At 40.3% G+C, this 20,041-nt stretch overlaps 3 protein-coding genes and 4 pseudogenes across 4 annotated transcripts in view; 1 reads left to right on the top strand and 6 right to left on the bottom strand.

Annotated features, from left to right (window-relative positions):
- Positions 1 to 20,041, top strand: part of LOC137376944 (CD82 antigen-like) — a 199,176-nt gene that overhangs the window by 98,935 nt on the left and 80,200 nt on the right. The window lies entirely within an intron of this gene.
- On the bottom strand, positions 1,030 to 2,085 carry LOC137377257 (uncharacterized; annotated as a pseudogene).
- On the bottom strand, positions 3,238 to 5,709 carry LOC137377229 (dynein heavy chain-like; the record flags this gene model as incomplete). Its single annotated transcript, XM_068046776.1, has 2 exons — positions 3,238 to 4,464; positions 4,951 to 5,709. Coding segments are annotated over 2 exons (1,986 nt in total), but the record flags the coding sequence as incomplete, so codon positions are not given.
- LOC137377230 (dynein heavy chain-like) lies at positions 9,742 to 11,901 on the bottom strand (annotated as a pseudogene).
- On the bottom strand, positions 12,549 to 13,703 carry LOC137377258 (dynein heavy chain-like; annotated as a pseudogene).
- On the bottom strand, positions 16,245 to 17,207 carry LOC137377259 (uncharacterized; annotated as a pseudogene).
- On the bottom strand, positions 18,549 to 19,823 carry LOC137377260 (dynein heavy chain-like; the record flags this gene model as incomplete). The annotated part of the gene is made up of 1 exon (XM_068046801.1): positions 18,549 to 19,823. A coding segment is annotated over one exon (1,275 nt), but the record flags the coding sequence as incomplete, so codon positions are not given.

Genomic DNA, 20,041 nt, shown 5'->3' on the forward strand with positions numbered 1-20,041 from the left:
ATTGTAGTCCTGTTGGAATGGAGTATTGTGGTCCTGTTGGAATGGAGTATTTTGGTCCTGTTGGAATGGAGTATTGTAGTCCATTTGGAATGGAATATTGTAGTCCTGTAGAAATGGAGTATTGTAGTCCTTTTGGAATGGAGTATTGTAGTCCTGTTGGAATGGAGTATTGTCGTCCTTTTGGAATGGAGTATTGTAGTCCTGTAGAAATGGAGTATTGTAGTCCTTTTGGAATGGAGTATTGTAGTCCATTTGGAATGGAGTATTGTAGTCCTGTTGGAATGGAGTATTGTGGTCCTGTAGAAATGGAGTATTGTAGTCCTTTTGGAATGAGTATTGTAGTCCTGTTGGAATGGAGTATTGTAGTCCTTTTGGAATGGAGTATTGTAGTCCTGTTGGAATGGAGTATTGTAGTCCTGTTGGAATGGAGTATTGTAGTCCTGTAGAAATGGAGTATTGTTGTTCCCTTGGAATGGAGTATTGTGGTCCATTTGGAATGGAGTATTGTAGTCCTGTCGAAATGGAGTATTGTAGTCCCTTTGGAATGGAGTATTGTCGTCCTGTTGGAATGGAGTATTGTAGTCCTGTTGGAATGGAGTATTGTAGTCCTGTGGAAATGGAGTATTGTAGTCCTTTTGGAATGGAGTATTGTAGTCCTGTTGGAATAGAGTATTGTAGTCCTGTAGAAATGGAGTATTGTCGTCCCTTTGGAATGGAGTATTGTAGTCCTGTTGGAATGGAGTATTGTAGTCCTGTAGAAATGGAGTATTGTAGTCCCTTTGGAATGGAGTATTGTAGTCCTGTAGAAATGGAGTATTGTAGTCCTTTTGGAATGGAGTATTGTAGTCCTGTTGGAATGGAGTATTGTAGTCCTTTTGGAATGGAGTATTGTAGTCCTGTTGGAATGGAGTATTGTAGTCCCTTTGGAATGGAATATTGTAGTCCTGTAGAAATGGAGTATTGTAGTCCTGTTGGAATGGAGTATTGTAGTCCTGTAGAAATGGAGTATTGTAGTCCTTTTGGAATGGAGTATTGTAGTCCTTTTGGAATGGAGTATTGTAGTCCTGTTGGAATGGAGTATTGTAGTCCTTTTGGAATGGAGTATTGTAGTCCTGTTGGAATGGAGTATTGTAGTCCTGTTGGAATGGAGTATTGTAGTCCTGTTGGAATGGAGTTTTGTAGTCCTTTTGGAATGGAGTATTGTAGTCCTGTTGGAATGGAGTATTGTAGTCCCTTTGGAATGGAGTATTTTAGTCCTGTAGAAATGGAGTATTGTAGTCCTGTTGGAATGGAGTATTGTAGTCCTGTTGGAATGCAGTTTTGTAGTCCTGTTGGAATGGAATATTGTATTCCTGTTGGAATGGAGTATTGTAGTCCTGTAGAAATGGAGTATTGTAGTCCCTTTGGAATGGAGTATTGTAGTCCTGTTGGAATGGAGGACTGTAGTCCCGTTGGAATGGAGTCCCGTAGTCCCGTTGGAATGGACTATTGTAGTCCTGTTGCAATGAAGTATTGTAGTCCTTTTGGAATGGAGTATTGTAGTCCTGTAGAAATTGAGTATTGTAGTCCTGTTGGAATCGAGTATTGTCGTCCTGTTGGAATGGACTATTGTTGTCCTTTTGGAATGGAGTATTGTAGTCCTGTTGGAATGGAGTATTGTAGTCCTGTTGGAATGGAGTATTGTATTCCTGTTGGAATGGAGTATTGTAGTCCCTTTGGAATGGAGTATTGTAGTCCTTTTGGAATGGAGTATTGTAGTCCTGTTGGAATCGAGTATTGTCGTCCTGTTGGAATGGACTATTGTAGTCCTTTTGGAATGGAGTATTGTAGTCCTGTTGGAATGGAGTATTGTAGTCCTGTTGGAATCGAGTATTGTCGTCCTGTTGGAATGGACTATTGTAGTCCTTTTGGAATGGAGTATTGTAGTCCTGTTGGAATGGAGTATTGTATTCCTGTTGGAATGGAGTATTGTAGTCCTGTTGGAATGGAGTATTGTATTCCTGTTGGAATGGACTATTGTAGTCCTTTTGGAATGGAGTATTGTAGTCCTGTTGGAATGGAGTATTGTATTCCTGTTGGAATGGAGTATTGTCGTCCTGTTGGAATCGAGTATTGTCGTCCTGTTGGAATGGACTATTGTAGTCCTTTTGGAATGGAGTATTGTAGACCTGTTGGAATGAAGTATTATAGTCCTGTTGGAATGGAGTATTGTCGTCCTGTTGGAATGGACTATTGTTGTCCTGTTGGAATGGAGTATTGTATTCCTGTTGGAATGGAGTATTGTAGTCCTGTTGGAATGGACTATTGTAGTCCTGTTGGAATGGAGTATTGTCGTCCTGTTGGAATGGACTATTGTTGTCCTGTTGGAATGGAGTATTGTAGTCCTGTTGGAATGGAGTATTGTAGTCCTGTTGGAATGGAGTATTGTAGTCCTGTTGCAATGGAGTATTGTGGTCCTGTTGGAATGGAGTATTGTAGTCCTGTTGGAATGGAGTATTGTAGTCCTGTTGGAATGGAGTATTGTAGTCCTGTTGGAATGGAGTATGATATTCCATTTGGAATGGAGTATTGTAGTCCTGTAGAAATGGAGTATTGTATTCCTGTTGGAATGGAGTATTGTAGTCCTGTAGAAATGGAGTATTGTAGTCCTGTTGGAATGGAGTATTGTAGTCCTGTTGGAATGCAGTTTTGTAGTCCTGTTGGAATGGAATATTGTATTCCTGTTGGAATGGAGTATTGTAGTCCTGTAGAAATGGAGTATTGTAGTCCTTTTGGAATGGAGTATTGTAGTCCTGTAGAAATGGAGTATTGTAGTCCTTTTGGAATGGAGTATTGTGGTCCTGTTGGAATGGAGTATTGTAGTCCTGTTGGAATGGAGTATTGTAGTCCTTTTGGAATGGATTATTGTGGTCCATTTGGAATGGAGTATTGTAGTCCATTTGGAATGGAGTATTGTAGTCCTGTAGAAATGGAGTATTGTAGTCCTTTTGGAATGGATTATTGTGGTCCATTTGGAATGGAGTATTGTAGTCCTGTTGGAATGGAGTATTGTAGTCCTGTTGGAATGGAGTATTGTAGTCCATTTGGAATGGAGTATTGTAGTCCTGTTGGAATGGAGTATTGTAGTCCTGTTGGAATGGAGTCTTGTAGTCCTGTTGGAATGGAGTATTGTCGTCCTGTAGAAATGGAGTATTGTAGTCCTGTTGGAATGGAGTATTGTAGTCCTGTTGGAATGGAGTATTGTAGTCCATTTGGAATGGAGTATTGTGGTCCTGTTGGAATGGAGTATTGTAGTCCTGTTGCAATGAAGTATTGTAGTCCTGTTGGAATGGAGTATTGTAGTCCATTTGGAATGGAGTATTGTAGTCCTGTAGAAATGGAGTATTGTAGTCCTTTTGGAATGGAGTATTGTAGTCCTGTTGGAATGGAGTATTGTAGTCCATTTGGAATGGAGTATTGTAGTCCTGCAGAAATGGAGTATTGTGGTCCTGTTGGAATGGAGTATTGTAGTCCTGTCGAAATGGAGTATTGTAGTCCTTTTGGAATGGAGTATTGTAGTCCTTTTGGAATGGAGTATTGTGGTCCTGTTGGAATGGAGTATTGTAGTCCTGTTGGAATGGAGTATTGTCGTCCTGTTGGAATGGAGTATTGTAGTCCTTTTGGAATGGAGTATTGTAGTCCTTTTGGAATGGAGTATTGTGGTCCTGTTGGAATGGAGTATTGTAGTCCTGTTGGAATGGAGTATTGTAGTCCTGTAGAAATGGAGTATTGTAGTCCTTTTGGAATGGAGTATTGTAGTCCTGTTGGAATGGAGTATTGTAGTCCATTTGGAATGGAGTATTGTAGTCCTGCAGAAATGGAGTATTGTGGTCCTGTTGGAATGGAGTATTGTAGTCCTGTCGAAATGGAGTATTGTAGTCCTTTTGGAATGGAGTATTGTAGTCCTTTTGGAATGGAGTATTGTGGTCCTGTTGGAATGGAGTATTGTACTCCTGTTGGAATGGAGTATTGTCGTCCTGTTGGAATGGAGTATTGTAGTCCATTTGGAATGGAGTATTGTAGTCCTTTTGGAATGGAGTATTGTAGTCCTTTTGGAATGGAGTATTGTGGTCCTGTTGGAATGGAGTATTGTAGTCCTGTTGGAATGGAGTATTGTAGTCCTGTTGGAATGGAGTACTGTAGTCCTGTTGGAATGGAGTATGATATTCCATTTGGAATGGAGTATTGTAGTCCTGTAGAAATGGAGTATTGTATTCCTGTTGGAATGGAGTATTGTAGTCCTGTAGAAATGGAGTATTGTAGTCCTGTTGGAATGGAGTATTGTAGTCCTGTTGGAATGCAGTTTTGTAGTCCTGTTGGAATGGAATATTGTATTCCTGTTGGAATGGAGTATTGTAGTCCTGTAGAAATGGAGTATTGTAGTCCTTTTGGAATGGAGTATTGTAGTCCTGTAGACATGGAGTATTGTAGTCCTTTTGGAATGGAGTATTGTAGTCCTTTTGGAATGGAGTATTGTGGTCCTGTTGGAATGGAGTATTGTAGTCCTGTTGGAATGGAGCATTGTAGTCCATTTGGAATGGAGTATTGTAGTCCTGTAGAAATGGAGTATTGTAGTCCTTTTGGAATGGATTATTGTGGTCCATTTGGAATGGAGTATTGTAGTCCTGTTGGAATGGAGTATTGTAGTCCTGTTGGAATGGAGTATTGTAGTCCATTTGGAATGGAGTATTGTAGTCCTGTTGGAATGGAGTATTGTAGTCCTGTTGGAATGGAGTCTTGTAGTCCTGTTGGAATGGAGTATTGTCGTCCTGTAGAAATGGAGTATTGTAGTCCTGTTGGAATGGGGTATTGTAGTCCTGTTGGAATGCAGTTTTGTAGTCCTGTTGGAATGGAATATTGTATTCCTGTTGGAATGGAGTATTGTAGTCCTGTTGAAATGGAGTTTTTTACTCCCTTTGGAATGGAGTATTGTAGTCCTGTTGGAATGGAGTATTGTAGTCCTGTTGGAATGGAGTATTGTAGTCCTGTAGAAATGGAGTATTGTAGTCCCTTTGGAATGGAGTATTGTGGTCCTGTTGGAATGGAGTATTGTAGTCCTGTTGGAATGGAGTATTGCAGTCCTGTTTGAATGGAGTATTGTGGTCCTTTTGGAATGAAGTATTGTGGTCCTGTTGGAATGGAGTATTGTGGTCCTGTTGGAATGGAGTATTGTAGTCCTGTTGGAATGGAGTATTGTAGTCCTTTTGGAATGGAGTATTGTAGTCCTGTAGAAATGGAGTATTGTAGTCCTTTTGGAATGGAGTATTGTAGTCCTGTTGGAATGGAGTATTGTAGTCCTGTTGGAATGGAGTATTGTAGTCCTGTAGAAATGGAGTATTGTTGTCCCCTTGGAATGGAGTATTGTGGTCCATTTGGAATGGAGTATTGTAGTCCTGTCGAAATGGAGTATTGTAGTCCCTTTGGAATGGAGTATTGTCGTCCTTTTGCAATGGAGTATTGTAGTCCTGTTGGAATGGAGTATTGTAGTCCTGTGGAAATGGAGTATTGTAGTCCTTTTGGAATGGAGTATTGTAGTCCTGTTGGAATGGAGTATTGTAGTCCTGTAGAAATGGAGTATTGTCGTCCCTTTGGAATGGAGTATTGTAGTCCTGTTGGAATGGAGTATTGTATTCCTGTTGGAATGGAGTATTGTAGTCCTTTTGGAATGGAGTATTGTCGTCCTGTTGGAATCGAGTATTGTCGTCCTGTTGGATTGGACTATTGTAGTCCTTTTGGAATGGAGTATTGTAGTCCTGTTGGAATGGAGTATTATAGTCCTGTTGGAATGGAGTATTGTCGTCCTGTTGGAATGGACTATTGTTGTCCTGTTGGAATGGAGTATTGTATTCCTGTTGGAATGGAGTATTGTAGTCCTGTTGGAATGGACTATTGTAGTCCTGTTGGAATGGAGTATTGTCGTCCTGTTGGAATGGACTATTGTTGTCCTGTTGGAATGGAGTATTGTAGTCCTGTTGGAATGGAGTATTGTAGTCCTGTTGGAATGGAGTATTGTAGTCCTGTTGGAATGGAGTATTGTGGTCCTGTTGGAATGGAGTATTGTAGTCCTGTTGGAATGGAGTATTGTAGTCCTGTTGGAATGGAGTATGATATTCCATTTGGAATGGAGTATTGTAGTCCTGTAGAAATGGAGTATTGTATTCCTGTTGGAATGGAGTATTGTAGTCCTGTAGAAATGGAGTATTGTAGTCCTGTTGGAATGGAGTATTGTAGTCCTGTTGGAATGCAGTTTTGTAGTCCTGTTGGAATGGAATATTGTATTCCTTTTGGAATGGAGTATTGTAGTCCTGTAGAAATGGAGTATTGTAGTCCTTTTGGAATTGAGTATTGTAGTCCTGTAGAAATGGAGTATTGTAGTCCTTTTGGAATGGATTATTGTGGTCCATTTGGAATGGAGTATTGTAGTCCATTTGGAATGGATTATTGTGGTCCATTTGGAATGGAGTATTGTAGTCCTGTTGGAATGGAGTATTGTAGTCCTGTTGGAATGGAGTATTGTAGTCCATTTGGAATGGAGTATTGTAGTCCTGTTGGAATGGAGTATTGTTGTCCTGTTGGAATGGTGTCTTGTAGTCCTGTTGGAATGGAGTATTGTCGTCCTGTAGAAATGGAGTATTGTCGTCCTGTTGGAATGGAGTATTGTAGTCCATTTGGAATGGAGTATTGTGGTCCTGTTGGAATGGAGTATTGTAGTCCTGTTGCAATGAAGTATTGTAGTCCTGTTGGAATGGAGTATTGTAGTCCATTTGGAATGGAGTATTGTAGTCCTGCAGAAATGGAGTATTGTGGTCCTGTTGGAATGGAGTATTGTAGTCCTGTCGAAATGGAGTATTGCAGTCCTTTTGGAATGGAGTATTGTAGTCCTTTTGGAATGGAGTATTGTGGTCCTGTTGGAATGGAGTATTGTAGTCCTGTTGGAATGGAGTATTGTCGTCCTGTTGGAATGGAGTATTGTAGTCCATTTGGAATGGAGTATTGTAGTCCTTTTGGAATGGAGTATTGTAGTCCTTTTGGAATGGAGTATTGTGGTCCTGTTGGAATGGAGTATTGTAGTCCTGTTGGAATGGACTATTGTTGTCCTTTTGGAATGGAGTATTGTAGTCCTTTTGGAATGGAGTATTGTAGTCCTTTTGGAATGGAGTATTGTGGTCCTGTTGGAATGGAGTATTGTAGTCCTGTTGGAATGGAGTATTGTAGTCCTGTTGGAATGGAGTACTGTAGTCCTGTTGGAATGGAGTATGATATTCCATTTGGAATGGAGTATTGTAGTCCTGTAGAAATGGAGTATTGTATTCCTGTTGGAATGGAGTATTGTAGTCCTGTAGAAATGGAGTATTGTAGTCCTGTTGGAATGGAGTATTGTAGTCCTGTTGGAATGCAGTTTTGTAGTCCTGTTGGAATGGAATATTGTATTCCTGTTGGAATGGAGTATTGTAGTCCTGTAGAAATGGAGTATTGTAGTCCTTTTGGAATGGAGTATTGTAGTCCTGTAGAAATGGAGTATTGTAGTCCTTTTGGAATGGAGTATTGTAGTCCTTTTGGAATGGAGTATTGTGGTCCTGTTGGAATGGAGTATTGTGGTCCTGTTGGAATGGAGTATTGTAGTCCTGTTGGAATGGAGTATTGTAGTCCATTTGGAATGGAGTATTGTAGTCCTGTAGAAATGGAGTATTGTAGTCCTTTTGGAATGGATTATTGTGGTCCATTTGGAATGGAGTATTGTAGTCCTGTTGGAATGGAGTATTGTAGTCCTGTTGGAATGGAGTATTGTAGTCCATTTGGAATGGAGTATTGTAGTCCTGTTGGAATGGAGTATTGTAGTCCTGTTGGAATGGAGTCTTGTAGTCCTGTTGGAATGGAGTATTGTCGTCCTGTAGAAATGGAGTATTGTAGTCCTGTTGGAATGGAGTATTGTAGTCCTGTTGGAATGCAGTTTTGTCGTCCTGTTGGAATGGAATATTGTATTCCTGTTGGAATGGAGTATTGTAGTCCTGTAGAAATGGAGTATTGTACTCACTTTGGAATGGAGTATTGTAGTCCTGTTGGAATGGAGTATTGTAGTCCTGTTGGAATGGAGTATTGCAGTCCTGTTTGAATGGAGTATTGTAGTCCTTTTGGAATGAAGTATTGTGGTCCTGTTGGAATGGAGTATTGTAGTCCTGTTTGAATGGAGTATTGTAGTCCTTTTGGAATGAAGTATTGTGGTCCTGTTGGAATGGAGTATTGTGGTCCTGTTGGAATGGAGTATTGTAGTCCTGTTGGAATGGAGTATTGTGGTCCTGTTGGAATGGAGTATTGTAGTCCTGTTGGAATGGAGTATTGTAGTCCTTTTGGAATGGAGTATTGTCGTCCTGTTGGAATGGAGTATTGTAGTCCTTTTGGAATGGAGTATTGTAGTCCTGTAGAAATGGAGTATTGTAGTCCTTTTGGAATGGAGTATTGTAGTCCATTTGGAATGGAGTATTGTAGTCCTGTAGAAATGGAGTATTGTAGTCCTGTTGGAATGGAGTATTGTAGTCCTTTTGGAATGGAGTATTGTAGTCCTGTTGGAATGGAGTATTGTATTCCTGTTGGAATGGAGTATTGTAGTCCTTTTGGAATGGAGTATTGTCGTCCTGTTGGAATCGAGTATTGTCGTCCTGTTGGAATGGACTATTGTAGTCCTTTTGGAATGGAGTATTGTAGTCCTGTTGGAATGGAGTATTATAGTCCTGTTGGAATGGAGTATTGTCGTCCTGTTGGAATGGACTATTGTTGTCCTGTTGGAATGGAGTATTGTATTCCTGTTGGAATGGAGTATTGTAGTCCTGTTGGAATGGACTATTGTAGTCCTGTTGGAATGGAGTATTGTCGTCCTGTTGGAATGGACTATTGTTGTCCTGTTGGAATGGAGTATTGTAGTCCTGTTGGAATGGAGTATTGTAGTCCTGTTGGAATGGAGTATTGTAGTCCTGTTGGAATGGAGTATTGTGGTCCTGTTGGAATGGAGTATTGTAGTCCTGTTGGAATGGAGTATTGTAGTCCTGTTGGAATGGAGTATGATATTCCATTTGGAATGGAGTATTGTAGTCCTGTAGAAATGGAGTATTGTATTCCTGTTGGAATGGAGTATTGTAGTCCTGTAGAAATGGAGTATTGTAGTCCTGTTGGAATGGAGTATTGTAGTCCTGTTGGAATGCAGTTTTGTAGTCCTGTTGGAATGGAATATTGTATTCCTGTTGGAATGGAGTATTGTAGTCCTGTAGAAATGGAGTATTGTAGTCCTTTTGGAATGGAGTATTGTAGTCCTGTAGAAATGGAGTATTGTAGTCCTTTTGGAATGGATTATTGTGGTCCATTTGGAATGGAGTATTGTAGTCCATTTGGAATGGATTATTGTGGTCCATTTGGAATGGAGTATTGTAGTCCTGTTGGAATGGAGTATTGTAGTCCTGTTGGAATGGAGTATTGTAGTCCATTTGGAATGGAGTATTGTAGTCCTGTTGGAATGGAGTATTGTAGTCCTGTTGGAATGGAGTCTTGTAGTCCTGTTGGAATGGAGTATTGTCGTCCTGTAGAAATGGAGTATTGTAGTCCTGTTGGAATGGAGTATTGTAGTCCATTTGGAATGGAGTATTGTGGTCCTGTTGGAATGGAGTATTGTAGTCCTGTTGCAATGAAGTATTGTAGTCCTGTTGGAATGGAGTATTGTAGTCCATTTGGAATGGAGTATTGTAGTCCTGTAGAAATGGAGTATTGTAGTCCTTTTGGAATGGAGTATTGTAGTCCTGTTGGAATGGAGTATTGTAGTCCATTTGGAATGGAGTATTGTAGTCCTGCAGAAATGGAGTATTGTGGTCCTGTTGGAATGGAGTATTGTAGTCCTGTCGAAATGGAGTATTGTAGTCCTTTTGGAATGGAGTATTGTAGTCCTTTTGGAATGGAGTATTGTGGTCCTGTTGGAATGGAGTATTGTAGTCCTGTTGGAATGGAGTATTGTCGTCCTGTTGGAATGGAGTATTGTAGTCCATTTGGAATGGAGTATTGTAGTCCTTTTGGAATGGAGTATTGTAGTCCTTTTGGAATGGAGTATTGTGGTCCTGTTGGAATGGAGTATTGTAGTCCTGTTGGAATGGAGTATTGTAGTCCTGTAGAAATGGAGTATTGTAGTCCTTTTGGAATGGAGTATTGTAGTCCTTTTGGAATGGAGTATTGTGGTCCTGTTGGAATGGAGTATTGTAGTCCTGTTGGAATGGAGTATTGTAGTCCTGTTGGAATGGAGTACTGTAGTCCTGTTGGAATGGAGTATGATATTCCATTTGGAATGGAGTATTGTAGTCCTGTAGAAATGGAGTATTGTATTCCTGTTGGAATGGAGTATTGTAGTGCTGTAGAAATGGAGTATTGTAGTCCTGTAGAAATGGAGTATTGTAGTCCTGTTGGAATGGAGTATTGTAGTCCTTTTGGAATGGAGTATTGTAGTCCTGTTGGAATGGAGTATTGTATTCCTGTTGGAATGGAGTATTGTAGTCCTTTTGGAATGGAGTATTGTCGTCCTGTTGGAATCGAGTATTGTCGTCCTGTTGGAATGGACTATTGTAGTCCTTTTGGAATGGAGTATTGTAGTCCTGTTGGAATGGAGTATTATAGTCCTGTTGGAATGGAGTATTGTCGTCCTGTTGGAATGGACTATTGTTGTCCTGTTGGAATGGAGTATTGTATTCCTGTTGGAATGGAGTATTGTAGTCCTGTTGGAATGGACTATTGTAGTCCTGTTGGAATGGAGTATTGTCGTCCTGTTGGAATGGACTATTGTTGTCCTGTTGGAATGGAGTATTGTAGTCCTGTTGGAATGGAGTATTGTAGTCCTGTTGGAATGGAGTATTGTAGTCCTGTTGGAATGGAGTATTGTGGTCCTGTTGGAATGGAGTATTGTAGTCCTGTTGGAATGGAGTATTGTAGTCCTGTTGGAATGGAGTATGATATTCCATTTGGAATGGAGTATTGTAGTCCTGTAGAAATGGAGTATTGTATTCCTGTTGGAATGGAGTATTGTAGTCCTGTAGAAATGGAGTATTGTAGTCCTGTTGGAATGGAGTATTGTAGTCCTGTTGGAATGCAGTTTTGTAGTCCTGTTGGAATGGAATATTGTATTCCTGTTGGAATGGAGTATTGTAGTCCTGTAGAAATGGAGTATTGTAGTCCTTTTGGAATGGAGTATTGTAGTCCTGTAGAAATGGAGTATTGCAGTCCTTTTGGAATGGATTATTGTGGTCCATTTGGAATGGAGTATTGTAGTCCATTTGGAATGGATTATTGTGGTCCATTTGGAATGGAGTATTGTAGTCCTGTTGGAATGGAGTATTGTAGTCCTGTTGGAATGGAGTATTGTAGTCCATTTGGAATGGAGTATTGTAGTCCTGTTGGAATGGAGTATTGTAGTCCTGTTGGAATGGAGTCTTGTAGTCCTGTTGGAATGGAGTATTGTCGTCCTGTAGAAATGGAGTATTGTAGTCCTGTTGGAATGGAGTATTGTAGTCCATTTGGAATGGAGTATTGTGGTCCTGTTGGAATGGAGTATTGTAGTCCTGTTGCAATGAAGTATTGTAGTCCTGTTGGAATGGAGTATTGTAGTCCATTTGGAATGGAGTATTGTAGTCCTGTAGAAATGGAGTATTGTAGTCCTTTTGGAATGGAGTATTGTAGTCCTGTTGGAATGGAGTATTGTAGTCCATTTGGAATGGAGTATTGTAGTCCTGCAGAAATGGAGTATTGTGGTCCTGTTGGAATGGAGTATTGTAGTCCTGTCGAAATGGAGTATTGTAGTCCTTTTGGAATGGAGTATTGTAGTCCTTTTGGAATGGAGTATTGTGGTCCTGTTGGAATGGAGTATTGTAGTCCTGTTGGAATGGAGTATTGTAGTCCTGTTTGAATTGAGTATTGTCGTCCTGTTGGAATGGAGTATTGTAGTCCATTTGGAATGGAGTATTGTAGTCCTTTTGGAATGGAGAATTGCAGTCCTGTTTGAATTGAGTATTGTCGTCCTGTTGGAATGGAGTATTGTAGTCCGTTTGGAATGGAGTATTGTAGTCCTTTTGGAATGGAGTATTGTAGTCCTTTTGGAATGGAGTATTGTGGTCCTGTTGGAATGGAGTATTGTAGTCCTGTTGGAATGGAGTATTGTAGTCCATTTGGAATGGAGTATTGTAGTCCTGTTGGAATGGAGTATTGTGGTCCTGTAGAAATGGAGTATTGTAGTCCTTTTGGAATGAGTATTGTAGTCCTGTTGGAATGGAGTATTGTAGTCCTTTTGGAATGGAGTATTGTAGTCCTGTTGGAATGGAGTATTGTAGTCCTGTTGGAATGGAGTATTGTAGTCCTGTAGAAATGGAGTATTGTTGTTCCCTTGGAATGGAGTATTGTGGTCCATTTGGAATGGAGTATTGTAGTCCTGTCGAAATGGAGTATTGTAGTCCCTTTGGAATGGAGTATTGTCGTCCTGTTGGAATGGAGTATTGTAGTCCTGTTGGAATGGAGTATTGTAGTCCTGTGGAAATGGAGTATTGTAGTCCTTTTGGAATGGAGTATTGTAGTCCTGTTGGAATAGAGTATTGTAGTCCTGTAGAAATGGAGTATTGTCGTCCCTTTGGAATGGAGTATTGTAGTCCTGTTGGAATGGAGTATTGTAGTCCTGTAGAAATGGAGTATTGTAGTCCCTTTGGAATGGAGTATTGTAGTCCTGTAGAAATGGAGTATTGTAGTCCTTTTGGAATGGAGTATTGTAGTCCTGTTGGAATGGAGTATTGTAGTCCTTTTGGAATGGAGTATTGTAGTCCTGTTGGAATGGAGTATTGTAGTCCCTTTGGAATGGAATATTGTAGTCCTGTAGAAATGGAGTATTGTAGTCCTGTTGGAATGGAGTATTGTAGTCCTGTAGAAATGGAGTATTGTAGTCCTTTTGGAATGGAGTATTGTAGTCCTTTTGGAATGGAGTATTGTAGTCCTGTTGGAATGGAGTATTGTAGTCCTTTTGGAATGGAGTATTGTAGTCCTGTTGGAATGGAGTATTGTAGTCCTGTTGGAATGGAGTATTGTAGTCCTGTTGGAATGGAGTTTTGTAGTCCTTTTGGAATGGAGTATTGTAGTCCTGTTGGAATGGAGTATTGTAGTCCCTTTGGAATGGAGTATTTTAGTCCTGTAGAAATGGAGTATTGTAGTCCTGTTGGAATGGAGTATTGTAGTCCTGTTGGAATGCAGTTTTGTAGTCCTGTTGGAATGGAATATTGTATTCCTGTTGGAATGGAGTATTGTAGTCCTGTAGAAATGGAGTATTGTAGTCCCTTTGGAATGGAGTATTGTAGTCCTGTTGGAATGGAGGACTGTAGTCCCGTTGGAATGGAGTCCCGTAGTCCCGTTGGAATGGACTATTGTAGTCCTGTTGCAATGAAGTATTGTAGTCCTTTTGGAATGGAGTATTGTAGTCCTGTAGAAATTGAGTATTGTAGTCCTGTTGGAATCGAGTATTGTCGTCCTGTTGGAATGGACTATTGTAGTCCTTTTGGAATGGAGTATTGTAGTCCTGTTGGAATGGAGTATTGTAGTCCTGTTGGAATGGAGTATTGTATTCCTGTTGGAATGGAGTATTGTAGTCCCTTTGGAATGGAGTATTGTAGTCCTTTTGGAATGGAGTATTGTAGTCCTGTTGGAATCGAGTATTGTCGTCCTGTTGGAATGGACTATTGTAGTCCTTTTGGAATGGAGTATTGTAGTCCTGTTGGAATGGAGTATTGTAGTCCTGTTGGAATCGAGTATTGTCGTCCTGTTGGAATGGACTATTGTAGTCCTTTTGGAATGGAGTATTGTAGTCCTGTTGGAATGGAGTATTGTATTCCTGTTGGAATGGAGTATTGTAGTCCTGTTGGAATGGAGTATTGTATTCCTGTTGGAATGGACTATTGTAGTCCTTTTGGAATGGAGTATTGTAGTCCTGTTGGAATGGAGTATTGTATTCCTGTTGGAATGGAGTATTGTCGTCCTGTTGGAATCGAGTATTGTCGTCCTGTTGGAATGGACTATTGTAGTCCTTTTGGAATGGAGTATTGTAGACCTGTTGGAATGAAGTATTATAGTCCTGTTGGAATGGAGTATTGTCGTCCTGTTGGAATGGACTATTGTTGTCCTGTTGGAATGGAGTATTGTATTCCTGTTGGAATGGAGTATTGTAGTCCTGTTGGAATGGACTATTGTAGTCCTGTTGGAATGGAGTATTGTCGTCCTGTTGGAATGGACTATTGTTGTCCTGTTGGAATGGAGTATTGTAGTCCTGTTGGAATGGAGTATTGTAGTCCTGTTGGAATGGAGTATTGTAGTCCTGTTGCAATGGAGTATTGTGGTCCTGTTGGAATGGAGTATTGTAGTCCTGTTGGAATGGAGTATTGTAGTCCTGTTGGAATGGAGTATTGTAGTCCTGTTGGAATGGAGTATGATATTCCATTTGGAATGGAGTATTGTAGTCCTGTAGAAATGGAGTATTGTATTCCTGTTGGAATGGAGTATTGTAGTCCTGTAGAAATGGAGTATTGTAGTCCTGTTGGAATGGAGTATTGTAGTCCTGTTGGAATGCAGTTTTGTAGTCCTGTTGGAATGGAATATTGTATTCCTGTTGGAATGGAGTATTGTAGTCCTGTAGAAATGGAGTATTGTAGTCCTTTTGGAATGGAGTATTGTAGTCCTGTAGAAATGGAGTATTGTAGTCCTTTTGGAATGGAGTATTGTGGTCCTGTTGGAATGGAGTATTGTAGTCCTGTTGGAATGGAGTATTGTAGTCCTTTTGGAATGGATTATTGTGGTCCATTTGGAATGGAGTATTGTAGTCCATTTGGAATGGAGTATTGTAGTCCTGTAGAAATGGAGTATTGTAGTCCTTTTGGAATGGATTATTGTGGTCCATTTGGAATGGAGTATTGTAGTCCTGTTGGAATGGAGTATTGTAGTCCTGTTGGAATGGAGTATTGTAGTCCATTTGGAATGGAGTATTGTAGTCCTGTTGGAATGGAGTATTGTAGTCCTGTTGGAATGGAGTCTTGTAGTCCTGTTGGAATGGAGTATTGTCGTCCTGTAGAAATGGAGTATTGTAGTCCTGTTGGAATGGAGTATTGTAGTCCTGTTGGAATGGAGTATTGTAGTCCATTTGGAATGGAGTATTGTGGTCCTGTTGGAATGGAGTATTGTAGTCCTGTTGCAATGAAGTATTGTAGTCCTGTTGGAATGGAGTATTGTAGTCCATTTGGAATGGAGTATTGTAGTCCTGTAGAAATGGAGTATTGTAGTCCTTTTGGAATGGAGTATTGTAGTCCTGTTGGAATGGAGTATTGTAGTCCATTTGGAATGGAGTATTGTAGTCCTGCAGAAATGGAGTATTGTGGTCCTGTTGGAATGGAGTATTGTAGTCCTGTCGAAATGGAGTATTGTAGTCCTTTTGGAATGGAGTATTGTAGTCCTTTTGGAATGGAGTATTGTGGTCCTGTTGGAATGGAGTATTGTAGTCCTGTTGGAATGGAGTATTGTCGTCCTGTTGGAATGGAGTATTGTAGTCCTTTTGGAATGGAGTATTGTAGTCCTTTTGGAATGGAGTATTGTGGTCCTGTTGGAATGGAGTATTGTAGTCCTGTTGGAATGGAGTATTGTAGTCCTGTAGAAATGGAGTATTGTAGTCCTTTTGGAATGGAGTATTGTAGTCCTGTTGGAATGGAGTATTGTAGTCCATTTGGAATGGAGTATTGTAGTCCTGCAGAAATGGAGTATTGTGGTCCTGTTGGAATGGAGTATTGTAGTCCTGTCGAAATGGAGTATTGTAGTCCTTTTGGAATGGAGTATTGTAGTCCTTTTGGAATGGAGTATTGTGGTCCTGTTGGAATGGAGTATTGTAGTCCTGTTGGAATGGAGTATTGTCGTCCTGTTGGAATGGAGTATTGTAGTCCATTTGGAATGGAGTATTGTAGTCCTTTTGGAATGAAGTATTGTAGTCCTTTTGGAATGGAGTATTGTGGTCCTGTTGGAATGGAGTATTGTAGTCCTGTTGGAATGGAGTATTGTAGTCCTGTTGGAATGGAGTACTGTAGTCCTGTTGGAATGGAGTATGATATTCCATTTGGAATGGAGTATTGTAGTCCTGTAGAAATGGAGTATTGTATTCCTGTTGGAATGGAGTATTGTAGTCCTGTAGAAATGGAGTATTGTAGTCCTGTTGGAATGGAGTATTGTAGTCCTGTTGGAATGCAGTTTTGTAGTCCTGTTGGAATGGAATATTGTATTCCTGTTGGAATGGAGTATTGTAGTCCTGTAGAAATGGAGTATTGTAGTCCTTTTGGAATGGAGTATTGTAGTCCTGTAGACATGGAGTATTGTAGTCCTTTTGGAATGGAGTATTGTAGTCCTTTTGGAATGGAGTATTGTGGTCCTGTTGGAATGGAGTATTGTAGTCCTGTTGGAATGGAGCATTGTAGTCCATTTGGAATGGAGTATTGTAGTCCTGTAGAAATGGAGTATTGTAGTCCTTTTGGAATGGATTATTGTGGTCCATTTGGAATGGAGTATTGTAGTCCTGTTGGAATGGAGTATTGTAGTCCTGTTGGAATGGAGTATTGTAGTCCATTTGGAATGGAGTATTGTAGTCCTGTTGGAATGGAGTATTGTAGTCCTGTTGGAATGGAGTCTTGTAGTCCTGTTGGAATGGAGTATTGTCGTCCTGTAGAAATGGAGTATTGTAGTCCTGTTGGAATGGGGTATTGTAGTCCTGTTGGAATGCAGTTTTGTAGTCCTGTTGGAATGGAATATTGTATTCCTGTTGGAATGGAGTATAGTAGTCCTGTAGAAATGGAGTATTGTACTCCCTTTGGAATGGAGTATTGTAGTCCTGTTGGAATGGAGTATTGTAGTCCTGTTGGAATGGAGTATTGTAGTCCTGTAGAAATGGAGTATTGTAGTCCCTTTGGAATGGAGTATTGTGGTCCTGTTGGAATGGAGTATTGTAGTCCTGTTGGAATCGAGTATTGTCGTCCTGTTGGAATGGACTATTGTAGTCCTTTTGGAATGGAGTATTGTAGTCCTGTTGGAATGGAGTATTGTATTCCTGTTGGAATGGAGTATTGTAGTCCTGTTGGAATGGAGTATTGTATTCCTGTTGGAATGGACTATTGTAGTCCTTTTGGAATGGAGTATTGTAGTCCTGTTGGAATGGAGTATTGTATTCCTGTTGGAATGGAGTATTGTCGTCCTGTTGGAATCGAGTATTGTCGTCCTGTTGGAATGGACTATTGTAGTCCTTTTGGAATGGAGTATTGTAGACCTGTTGGAATGAAGTATTATAGTCCTGTTGGAATGGAGTATTGTCGTCCTGTTGGAATGGACTATTGTTGTCCTGTTGGAATGGAGTATTGTATTCCTGTTGGAATGGAGTATTGTAGTCCTGTTGGAATGGACTATTGTAGTCCTGTTGGAATGGAGTATTGTCGTCCTGTTGGAATGGACTATTGTTGTCCTGTTGGAATGGAGTATTGTAGTCCTGTTGGAATGGAGTATTGTAGTCCTGTTGGAATGGAGTATTGTAGTCCTGTTGCAATGGAGTATTGTGGTCCTGTTGGAATGGAGTATTGTAGTCCTGTTGGAATGGAGTATTGTAGTCCTGTTGGAATGGAGTATTGTAGTCCTGTTGGAATGGAGTATGATATTCCATTTGGAATGGAGTATTGTAGTCCTGTAGAAATGGAGTATTGTATTCCTGTTGGAATGGAGTATTGTAGTCCTGTAGAAATGGAGTATTGTAGTCCTGTTGGAATGGAGTATTGTAGTCCTGTTGGAATGCAGTTTTGTAGTCCTGTTGGAATGGAATATTGTATTCCTGTTGGAATGGAGTATTGTAGTCCTGTAGAAATGGAGTATTGTAGTCCTTTTGGAATGGAGTATTGTAGTCCTGTAGAAATGGAGTATTGTAGTCCTTTTGGAATGGAGTATTGTGGTCCTGTTGGAATGGAGTATTGTAGTCCTGTTGGAATGGAGTATTGTAGTCCTTTTGGAATGGATTATTGTGGTCCATTTGGAATGGAGTATTGTAGTCCATTTGGAATGGAGTATTGTAGTCCTGTAGAAATGGAGTATTGTAGTCCTTTTGGAATGGATTATTGTGGTCCATTTGGAATGGAGTATTGTAGTCCTGTTGGAATGGAGTATTGTAGTCCTGTTGGAATGGAGTATTGTAGTCCATTTGGAATGGAGTATTGTAGTCCTGTTGGAATGGAGTATTGTAGTCCTGTTGGAATGGAGTCTTGTAGTCCTGTTGGAATGGAGTATTGTCGTCCTGTAGAAATGGAGTATTGTAGTCCTGTTGGAATGGAGTATTGTAGTCCTGTTGGAATGGAGTATTGTAGTCCATTTGGAATGGAGTATTGTGGTCCTGTTGGAATGGAGTATTGTAGTCCTGTTGCAATGAAGTATTGTAGTCCTGTTGGAATGGAGTATTGTAGTCCATTTGGAATGGAGTATTGTAGTCCTGTAGAAATGGAGTATTGTAGTCCTTTTGGAATGGAGTATTGTAGTCCTTTTGGAATGGAGTATTGTAGTCCTGTTGGAATGGAGTATTGTAGTCCATTTGGAATGGAGTATTGTAGTCCTGCAGAAATGGAGTATTGTGGTCCTGTTGGAATGGAGTATTGTAGTCCTGTCGAAATGGAGTATTGTAGTCCTTTTGGAATGGAGTATTGTAGTCCTTTTGGAATGGAGTATTGTGGTCCTGTTGGAATGGAGTATTGTAGTCCTGTTGGAATGGAGTATTGTCGTCCTGTTGGAATGGAGTATTGTAGTCCTTTTGGAATGGAGTATTGTAGTCCTTTTGGAATGGAGTATTGTGGTCCTGTTGGAATGGAGTATTGTAGTCCTGTTGGAATGGAGTATTGTAGTCCTGTAGAAATGGAGTATTGTAGTCCTTTTGGAATGGAGTATTGTAGTCCTGTTGGAATGGAGTATTGTAGTCCATTTGGAATGGAGTATTGTAGTCCTGCAGAAATGGAGTATTGTGGTCCTGTTGGAATGGAGTATTGTAGTCCTGTCGAAATGGAGTATTGTAGTCCTTTTGGAATGGAGTATTGTAGTCCTTTTGGAATGGAGTATTGTGGTCCTGTTGGAATGGAGTATTGTAGTCCTGTTGGAATGGAGTATTGTCGTCCTGTTGGAATGGAGTATTGTAGTCCATTTGGAATGGAGTATTGTAGTCCTTTTGGAATGGAGTATTGTAGTCCTTTTGGAATGGAGTATTGTGGTCCTGTTGGAATGGAGTATTGTAGTCCTGTTGGAATGGAGTATTGTAGTCCTGTTGGAATGGAGTACTGTAGTCCTGTTGGAATGGAGTATGATATTCCATTTGGAATGGAGTATTGTAGTCCTGTAGAAATGGAGTATTGTATTCCTGTTGGAATGGAGTATTGTAGTCCTGTAGAAATGGAGTATTGTAGTCCTGTTGGAATGGAGTATTGTAGTCCTGTTGGAATGCAGTTTTGTAGTCCTGTTGGAATGGAATATTGTATTCCTGTTGGAATGGAGTATTGTAGTCCTGTAGAAATGGAGTATTGTAGTCCTTTTGGAATGGAGTATTGTAGTCCTGTAGACATGGAGTATTGTAGTCCTTTTGGAATGGAGTATTGTAGTCCTTTTGGAATGGAGTATTGTGGTCCTGTTGGAATGGAGTATTGTAGTCCTGTTGGAATGGAGCATTGTAGTCCATTTGGAATGGAGTATTGTAGTCCTGTAGAAATGGAGTATTGCAGTCCTTTTGGAATGGATTATTGTGGTCCATTTGGAATGGAGTATTGTAGTCCTGTTGGAATGGAGTATTGTAGTCCTGTTGGAATGGAGTATTGTAGTCCATTTGGAATGGAGTATTGTAGTCCTGTTGGAATGGAGTATTGTAGTCCTGTTGGAATGGAGTCTTGTAGTCCTGTTGGAATGGAGTATT

The sequence above is a fragment of the Heterodontus francisci genome, chromosome 14, assembly GCF_036365525.1.
Source record: "Heterodontus francisci isolate sHetFra1 chromosome 14, sHetFra1.hap1, whole genome shotgun sequence".
In the NCBI taxonomy this organism is placed as follows: Eukaryota; Metazoa; Chordata; class Chondrichthyes; order Heterodontiformes; family Heterodontidae; genus Heterodontus; species Heterodontus francisci.